General features: G+C 37.3%; 1 protein-coding gene across 3 annotated transcripts in view; it reads right to left on the bottom strand.

The window, feature by feature from the left end:
• Positions 1-10,344, bottom strand: part of LOC104492966 (cAMP-dependent protein kinase catalytic subunit beta) — a 34,832-nt gene that overhangs the window by 17,072 nt on the left and 7,416 nt on the right. The window contains exons 2-4 of one of the 3 annotated variants that reach the window (XM_010135576.1): positions 4,129-4,137; positions 1,217-1,278; positions 226-354 (exon numbers count right to left, since the gene is read on the bottom strand). In XM_010135576.1, coding sequence (XP_010133878.1) covers positions 226-354; positions 1,217-1,278; positions 4,129-4,137 — 200 coding nt within the window. Of the gene's footprint in view, positions 1-225; positions 355-1,216; positions 1,279-4,128; positions 4,138-5,727; positions 5,738-10,344 lie in introns of those variants that run through there. The other 2 variants (XM_010135577.1, XM_010135575.1) reach the window with 2 other exon arrangements.

Here is a 10,344-nt window from a genome sequence, read left to right as displayed (position 1 = left end):
CTCCTCAGCCTGCCACTAATGTTACTGGCTGTTGCAAGAATTCTATGCAATCCCAACAACTGAAGCTGCTGGCTAAAAAAATAAGTCAAGCGTTTAAAGTATCACCAGTATCCAGCTGCTATACGCAAAAGCACAGTAAGTGAAACATAGTTTAGCCACAGTTACTAGATCTTTGTCTACATCAAACTCTTTTGCACTACAAAAAATACTATAAATTACACCAACCTTCTGTTTGTCCAGTATCTTCATAGCATAATACTGTTCTGTAGTTTTATGTTTCACCATCATAACTCTCCCGAATGATCCTGTTCCAAGGGTTTTTTGCCTCTCAAAATCATCTAGGCCAGCAGTATTCTACATGTACGAGGATATAATAACATTATTTACAGTCTAATACCCAAAGACAATTTTAACTGGATTGTATGGATTGAATTCATTTATGAAAAAAAAATTGAGTAAAATTACATTTATCAAAGACAACTACAGCCAACTATATTGTTGCTATAATTTCATGCCCGTCAAATTTTAGTAAGATTTTACATTGCACTCATTAAAACAGAAAAACACTTAACTGAATTGTATCAACATTTCTATGATTTGTCCATACAGATGACGCATGCTTGGTAAGGAACATTTAGGAGTAAATAGATCATGCATTTAACATACAGATAAATAACACCCTCATGCTTCACAAACTGGAGTAAATTTTCTCAGATATTCATTACCATAGCATTTCAAACACTGCTTTATAAACAACAACTCTTCACCAAAAATCCAAACCCCCAAGTTCAACTTATTTAACGAGCTCCTTAATCTGCCCCCAAGCCCTATGCAGTAGACTTAATACCCTTAATTCCCCTTAATACCATGGGGGAAATTATTAACACAGTAAGTTACAGATGTGCCAGTGCTCATTGTTATAAAAAGGCAGCTGAAACATGCCAGTGGATTTTAAATCTTTTCATGTTGATGGTGAACATTATTCTCAGTAAGAGAAAGCTCTTATTCAGTATAAGCATTTCATCAGCTCAAACCTTGAGAAGACCTGAGAGTTTTTGCTGATGAACTTCAATGACAAAACTGACATAAAAAATGGAAAATCCTTTATATACTACATTCAAGTTATTCCTGTTTTCTGTGCTGCTCATAACAGAATAACACACCGATAACAAAAAACGCAATAGAGTATATTACTGAATGCTTAAATGACCGATACCTGAGGGGGGCTTTCCCATTTTCTTAAAAAGTCTTCTTTGGCTTTGGCTAGGAACTCTTTCACTGAAAACACACACAGAAGATTATATTTTAATCAATGTAATTCTTTATGGATGCAACGGAGATGCTTTGTTAACAAGTATGTAAACTTCATTAGCAACTTCAACTAGTAATATGCTATTTTCATCATGTATGAAAGCAAGCACCAATGCTTCTAGAACTTCTACAATGGCTCCTGGTGATTTCCAGGCTTTCTGGAGTAACTACATCATTCTACACAAATTACTTAAACTACACCAGCTCTAATAACTCACAATACTGTACACGCAAGCAGGCTTTAAGGTGATGTAAGACATTCTTAATTTGACTGGGAAAAAAACAGGAACATCTGACAGTTATAAATAGCCATTCCGCAAAGACAGACTTTTTATCTATTTTTGTTAAATAGAAGTTACATTTTCTTTCAGCTGATTGAGTGTAATTCAATCTCGTTGCTTTTTCCCCTCATCACCTTTACTTAAAGGCTGTTTGCAAGCTCAAGTACCAAATGGACAGCATTACTGCAAGCAAAGACAAAGCACAGGGCTACAACAACACTGCACATTAGGCATGCCCGCAGTCAGAGAATATGGATTTTTAATACTGATTTGCCATTGAAATTAAAGGAATGTAAAATAGCAATACTCTGGATGACTGTTTAAAATGTGCACCAACATATTTTGTTCAGATCATCTTTCAGCTGTTCTATTTCTTTAATATTAATTATCAGCCAGATCCATGAAGGTTACTTAATGCATAATCATAAATGGAAGGTGTTTCAGACATCGCTGTGGTTCTGAAAGTCACACAGAATCAAGAAGAACACGCCATACTGTTTTTGTGTTCCCTGAAACGTTTCACATAATACAATGTTAATCACAGTGGATTTTCTGTACTGTGATGTTCTGCCACAAGCAATTTCTAAAAATACTCGGCAACGTGCCAAGATTATTCTGGTCAATATCTAGAAGAGTACGGTTTAGCAACTGTATTTTACCTTCTGATGGTCATAAAAAATTAGGTTTATAAGCAGCTGTAAATAATCATGTGATGAATCAGAACTTTCTGTACTTTTCAGAGAATACTAGTGTCTGTCTACACATGGAGCTTTTCAGAAATTCTCTTCTACTACCGGTACAGTTACAGCTGCAGTAAAAACAAGGGCAGCCCTGAAGAAGGCTGGTCATGAATTCTTTTGTTTTCCATGCTTTCTCCCCTCTCAAGTGTGCCATGGTATTCAGTTATCACAAAACACTCAAGGGAGGATGGCTCCCACCATCACTGGCTCTGATCAAGCAGCAAATACAATGGAAGTCTCAGAAAAATTGTCCAAAGTTCTGGCAGATCTCAAGGTTAGAAAGATGTTGAAAGCAGGATAGCCACCCAGTAATTTTAAGAGAAACAAGGAATATCAGAGAGGAGGAACATATTTGTTACCCTAAACTTATGGTTAAGAAAAACATAGTTTATATCAGAAGAACTATTTGTAATTGGTATTAAAACTCACTGAGAGTTAAAAAAAATGTTTCAGTGGCTAATCAGTAAAAACATTTGACATATTTATTCCCTGTGGGAAAAATATTTCCATTGTTTTTAAATTATGGGGGTTACTCCTATAATGACTTCTAATGATCTAATTTGAGAAAAGGACAGGATTTCCTGTGGTGTGAAATAATTTCTCAACACGAAAAAGGGAAACTAATGATGTCCAAACTCATGCCTGATGATCCTTCTTCCATTAGAACAGAGATGACTTGATGAAGTGATGACTATTGATAAAAGTTTTTAAAACACTGATTTATGGCAAAATACCATGAACATTATTTTCTCTTAATGACAAGAAAAAAACCTAAGATGATCATTTGGATCACCAAAAATCCGAGCCTTCAAACTTAAGTGGCTGTACCTTCCAAATAAACGTTACCTTTAACACTAGATAGCACAACCAAAACATGAAATAATTCATTTCATTTTTTCTTATTATTACAGTACGTATGTCTTCCATATCCCTCATGCTATCTCCACTGTTCATGTAACTATTTCAGGTTTCCACATACAAGTATTCAGTATTCATAAAAATACACAATGGCATCTACATATAGTCATCTTTGTCTCTGTTCCACATATGGAATCAAGAATGCTGTTTATGAAAAAAATGCAATCCAGCTGGAAATATTCTAGTGTGGAAGCATGAACAACAAAAAAAACCCTCTCATGTCTAGAATATCAATAAGCCATAAGCTCTCCTTCAACAGAACTTCTAACCTTATTCTACTTGAGTCTCGCTCTCCTTTCTTGGAAAGCGGCGTTGAACACCTATTTGCAAAATAAAGCTACTTAATGGCACTCTTTCATCTTAAAATCACTGTATTTTAAAAATTATTTTTTATTACGTGGTGTGTTTTATTAAAATTACATTTTCTTCCTAATGAGAAAGTGGGTCAAATTGTGCCTGGGTCTCATTTTCAGAGGTCATCTGGGCTCCTACACCACAAAACAATTTGGGAGGTGATTTCAAATAGAATTTAGGCAAGTTTAGTGCATATACTTCAGTCTCTTCTGAAAATAGGACTTAGAATTTGAAACAGAATAGGTACTTTTGAAATTATATCTCAATCACAAAACAGGAGAACACATTTCACATCTACTTTTCAAGGCAGAATCAAAATTTCAGCCAACAGGATAGTAGTGGTCATTGGTAGTATTGTGATGATGCAAACAAATAAGTTTATGAGATGATGACTTTGAAGTTTTCCTCAAGTGCACATTTTTAGCCACCTTTCATTGTGACAATGTGACTCTTGTTTGCCTTTCTAGTCTTTAAACTGTTCCTATCATCTGTGACTTTGGGCACTAATGAAGGAATGAGCATACCAAAAGTCTCTATAGGTTCCCCAAGGGTTTGCAGGAACATTCACCCACACAGATGAGATGATGAAGAGAGGAAAGAAAGAGAAGAAAAAAAAAAGTTTTATGCATTTCCACAACAAACACATAGAAAACACAAATACATTCCACCCTTTCCCCTCCCCACTCAAGAACGGTCCCCATAATAAACCAACCCTTTCCCACACAGACAGAATGACTCATGCTAAATCACAGAACGTTTGAGCAAAGAAAAGAGGAAAAAAAAAGCCACCAAAGGCAGCTAAATTCAGCATTAAAAAAGGATGATGGATCACAGAAATAAGCACAGCTTAAAAATCTTTAGGAGATCAAGTTGGTATCTTTAATAATTCATCTATTCCAAGACACAAACATCCAAGGAACCGTTGCTAACAAAAGTGTATCTATCCTCATTGCAGCATGCTGGATCACAATAAAACCTGTAATCATGTGATCTTCCCACCACTTAGCACTTTGTCCTAAAAGACAGCATGTGTGAATTGCATGGCATGTGGTGGATAGCACAGAAATGACAAGCAGTCTCCAAAAAAAAAAAAACATTCACAATCAAATCTCAGTCCTGTTACCCAACAACAGCAACAACACCCGTTGATAAGTCTAAACTGCACAGCTTAAGCTGCTGCTTGCAAACTGGGATGCATATGGGAATCCTGAACGGCAAACACCCAAAGCATACAGTGGGGAGATTCAGTACAAGGCAGTAAGAAATGAGGTGGGTAATGGCTGAGGAGGCACAAGCAAAAGACTTCAAGCAGTTCTATAATGTCTGCCTGCTTCAGTTCAAACCCTGGACAGAAGAAATGCTACAGGTGCAATGTCATAGCTGCATGAGAGACCAGCTATCCCCTTGCATATCACAGGCAGCATAAGACTGGGCCTGCGGAGAGCAGGACTCAGAACCAAGGCAGTGCGGTGAGGAGGAGGAAAGGATGCTGGAAGAGATTTCTAAGGGAGGTGGAACTCAAGATCCAGAGGTTCCTGGGTAATACCAGCATACGAGGAGCTATTAAAAGCAAACCTGAAACAAATGAAAAGTCTACCACACCATAAAACCAAAAACCCCTCTTAACCCATCCCCAAACAGCAGGAGATTGTTATCTAACGTATATTCAGTATATTCAGATAATGCACAATATTTGCTAGGTTTAGCCATTAGCTTTTGCACAAAAAACTAGCAGCCTTCTTAAAAAAACTGTTAACAAAGGGTATGAGTACTACAAAGAGCCTTCTGGCCCAAACACAGTTTAATAGTGAGTGAATCAGAGGAAAGCTCCTGAAAAAAATCAAAAGGGTTAGGACCTCTCAGTTGGAGGGGTGCGGTGACAGCAGAGCGAAAGGGGTCACAGATGGAGCAGTCCTGAAGTCACCATGAATTACTTTGCTTTTCTCCCACCTCCCACTTGCTCTGTGTTTGTTATTCTCAAGCACATCTCCCACAAGAGCCAGTGAGCCAGAATTTTTTAATTTGGCGGGGTGGGGGGTTGGGGAGGGAAAAGTATTTGGATAGGATTCACAGCAAGAAAGCAAGAACTAAACTGATAAAGACTAAACATTGGGCACCACTACAAACCCCCATCTGCTGTGCTAAATGCCAATCTCTGTTTGGTATTTAAAATGTCCTTTATCAAAATACAATTCAATTTTTGTTCCAGAACTGTAATATAATCACTTGAAGTCTGGAATTAAATTGGGCTATTTAAATAAATCTCCAAATTACACTTAATGGAAAAATGAACAGGTATGAAGATATTCTGGTAAATATATATTTCATTTTTTCAAAAACTGCATTTATAGTTACAACATTATTGAGATGTATTCAGATGCCTCAGTCAATCTCGTGGTTATGGTACACATTTCAGAAGCAAGCAAGAAGCGTATGATTTAAATTCTAAGTCCCATTCTTAGGCATTAACCATTAATGGTCTTTAAATTTCTCTTTTGATTAGCAGGAATAGTATCACAAGGCTATACTCTGGCAAGTGTTTGGAAATGAACACAACTATGTGTTAAAAGTTATTATACACTCAGAGAAAGTACTGTGAGGACCAGTTAACATTTTAATTGCTGGGAAACTTCAAAACACAAACTAAAGTGGTGTCATTGAAACACACCATTAACAAGAACAAAATGCTTTGTTTCCCACACTATGAAAACAATGGGGAAAAAAGTCTGGTACCTGGGAAGTCAGTCTTGTCTTACCACTGGCCCTCTAGTGAAAAGCTGACCAGCTCCGATTTTGTTTTGTTTCTGCTCTAACAGTTGCAAAGTCACCAAGGCTATATTAATAACCGCCATCAATTTAGTATTTTATTTAACAAGTATTTTACTTTGAGAGCAAGGTTTTGATCTTCTATTTCTGTTTAAATTACGATAAAACAGGCCATGTAGAGCAAACTAATTTACCAGCAGTAATGGATAAGAACTTTCCTTCAGTTAAAAAACCCAAATTAGCAAAAATCAAACCCCACAACAGAAACAAACTAAAAGAAAATGAAGAACCCTAGACCCCCAAAACTAAAACATAGGGAACAGTTCTGAAAGAGCCCATTTGCTGGAACACATAGTCTAAAAGTCCTTAGTAAACAAATGGTCACATAAGAATTCTTAACTGCATATGAGTTTGCTATTAAAATGGAAGCGCTAATAATCTAACTTTTCACTGTAAACCCTTCTATGGAATACTGGGAAGGATTGGTAAGAAGTGGAGAAGGGCATGGAAAAACCATGGAGAAAAAGGGAGTGGAACATAATCAACAGTAAATTAAGGTAAATTACAGTGCCTAAAGACAAGAAGAGAGCTCTAGAACCTGATTTTTGGGGAACACCATTCAGGAATTAATTTACAGTGTGCAGTAATTGTGAAATACATATTGTTCTTATCCATTACAACTCAAAATCTGGAACACAGGCAAAATCTTATTTTAATCCTGTCTGTGAGTTCAGTCTTAAGCTAGACAGCATTTTATAAAAGCAAACTTGCAACAGTTAAGAGCTCCATAAAGAGCCCAGCTTTTTGTTGTCTTTTTTGCTTATTTAACTATTTATTTTGTTTTCAGTGCTACAGGCTATAATTTTAAGCTGTACATTAAAGCTGAAGTCTTAATGCTCACCCCTTTACTTGTCTGGCTGGACAGGATTAGCCTAGACAAGAAATGTGACAGATTTTGACAAGGAGCCAGGTTCACAGCCACCAGAGGTAACACCTATCTTTATCAAATTCTGAGCAGTAGATATTCTACTGCACACAACTGCCACAATCTGACTAACTGCCTTCTTCCTGCTTCTATTTTTTTTAGAGACAATAAAACAAATTTTATTTCTAAATCAAATTTTCAGTCTTTCCCCATTATTCCTTTTCTTTATGATTTAAGTACTGGTCCAAACAGAGGCAGTGAACCATGCTAATGCCAAAAGTACAACACAGCAGAGACTGCTCTGGGGAGACATGACAAAACCGAACTGACACTGAAAACATGAATCCTTGAAATTTTTTTTAAAACCCCTAATGTGTAATGTAAATCAATCAGTTTATTCAGTCAGCAACACAACGAAGTCTTGTACTAGCTCTGCTCAGCAGAGCTGTACATGAATATGTCGCATTCAATCATTTTCTACAAAAAAAATAGAGATGAGATAAAACCTCTGCTTTCTTAAAAGAAAATCCAGACCCCATGCTCATCAAAATTTATAAACAAATATACTTCATTTTAAAAAAGTGACTCCTCCCTCAAGATGCCAAAAATTCCAAAACAACCAACAAAACCTATGAACCAAGCTGAGAATTATTATTCAAACCGTAAAATATTGGTTATATGCAAGATTTCTCCAATGCAGACAGGCAGAATAGCTTCATCTGCACATCCAAGCACAGCACATGGCCTAAAGTGTCCTGCAGATTCCTGATGAGTGAAAGCTGTTCTATCCCTTCAGGTATTTTGGTCCTTCAGGATGGCACCTCTCTCTCTTGCCCAAGCTTTCCTTTCAACTTAAGGAGTTATTAGCAACCTTTTGCTGATTGGTTAGAGTTGATTTTTTGTTCCAGTTCTCTAAAGCAACTAGTCATAACTGGAATCCAGTTAGTTCTGGAATATGTTAAAACTAAGTTTTGGCCTAAGGAAAGAGTCTCTCTCATACCTTCTTCCTGCCCTTGAAGTGTTCACTGAAAAGAATGATTCCAGTCTGCCAGAGACGACACATTTGTAAATCTGCTTCCTCTCTTGCAACAATCCCCATGCTTTGAGGCTTAAAAGACCAAGAAAGCAGCTCAGTTTGCTAGGCTGCAGAGTTCAGTGTTCAGTACGGGCTGGTGTAAACACAAAGACCCCAGTGCTGTCCTTCCACAGTCACTTGTTCCTGCCTCTCTAGCTTGACCTTCCTTGAAAGAACAAAGGCATCCTTGTGGCTGTCTGCCAAGCCAGGTCAGGGAATTCGGCCAGATTAAAAAGCAATGGACAGAAGGCAAGGGAGGACAAGGGAAGCTAATTTGAGTCCTCAAACAGCTCCCAGTTCTTTTCATCACATGAATGCATCCCCTAGAGTGAAGGAAGGGAGAAATGGGGTGGAAATGGGCAAATACGTGGGGTAGGTGAACTGCTCCTTTTCTGAAGGAGTGCCAGTTTGTACTAGTGTAACGTAACCATGAAAGTACAGCATTGGACTACTGTCAAGGCTTTGGAGAAATAATTCTAATTTTAAGCTATTAGCTTCCAATTATTGTAGTAGATAAGTTAATTCTTCTAAGTTAAATAACTTAAAACTGCAAATTAATGACTTCAAAGTTTACTACAATTAATTTCAAATGCCATGCTCAAGACTGCCTACATATAAAACTAGTTCATACAGAAAAGGTTATGTGAAGAAATCTTAACATGTGAAATCCTCAACTGCCCTATGCTGATGTGCTTTGTGAACAATTAGGAATTAAGTTTCATCTCTGCAGCACTACACTCTCTGCAGAAGAACTTCATCCAGCAAGTAATCTAAAATGTTTCAACTACCACAGGTCCTAAAGTGTAAAAGACTGCCTTCCAGAGTGAAATGTAACAGGTATTACTTCACAAAGAAAATGGAAAACTGTGCGAAAATTGTGAAAATTCAAACACCTCTTGTTCCTACAGTGCATATTTCTCCATGGTTACCATGGGGGTGGGGTGGGTAATATATACGTTTTAAGAATGAGAGCTCCAAGAACAATATTTTCTAGGGCACTACTATAAAGTATCTTTTAAACGTATCATATTCCTGAGTAAAGGTTTTTAGCGAATTCTAGTAAATACAAATATAAAAAGTATTAGATTTTCCTCTTACAGTCAAAACCACATACAAAGCAAAATGTTTATGGCACCCGTTGCAGTTTTCCTCCAGTTCAGCCATCCACCCCTGTGCCTGCTAAGGCACTGGATAACGGGCTAGCACCGACTTTCCTCTCCATATCACTGCCCCACCTTTCCTCTTTGTAACAGTTCAGTGACTAGAGAGGATAACACATTACAGGGCAGCTATCACTGGAAGTATGTTTTACGGTTCGATTATCAGAAATGGTAAGCATAAATCCACAGGTAGTTGGTCAGAGCTGCATATTAACTAATAAAATCTCTGCAAGCAAGCAATGTCTCTCATCCTACTAGATACAAACATGAGCAAATACCCTTTTCTTTAGAAGTAACTCAAGTTTTACTAAACTCAGTTCTTCCTTATACTCCAAATTAAACTCCAACTACATGGGCTGTTCACTATATGGATACATTTTACAAGTCTTTCTTTGTTAAAATCTTTCTTACATGCCATCAAAATAATAGGAGATATGCCAGTCTTGGTTTAATTGCACTCATGCCCAAGTCCACCTTCCACAAAACTACTTTGTCCCAGCCCTTGCATTAATAAAACTACACAAATTCTCATACATGTGCTGGGATCAGTAAGATGCATCTTCACAGCTGTCAGGGTAAATCAGCAAAATCTCTGCATCTCTTTGCAAGATTTGAGCTTCTGACACATTTGTTATACTGAAATACCTCCCGCAGAACACACTTTCAATATTTACAGGAAAGGGTTGCCTGCGGTAACTACCCAAGCAGGAGAAGTTAATTTATAACCTTAAATAGCAGCGAGACTGACTTCCTGAATAAGGAAGTCTTATGTAAACAAACACATTTCACAATTCAACAAATGAAGCGAACAACA

This window comes from Buceros rhinoceros, unplaced genomic scaffold (genome assembly GCF_000710305.1).
Source record: "Buceros rhinoceros silvestris isolate BGI_N320 unplaced genomic scaffold, ASM71030v1 scaffold19814, whole genome shotgun sequence".
Classification (NCBI taxonomy): domain Eukaryota; kingdom Metazoa; phylum Chordata; class Aves; order Bucerotiformes; family Bucerotidae; genus Buceros; species Buceros rhinoceros.
The sequence above is the reverse complement of the archived record's forward strand: the minus strand, read 5'-3'. Positions and strand labels throughout refer to the sequence as shown.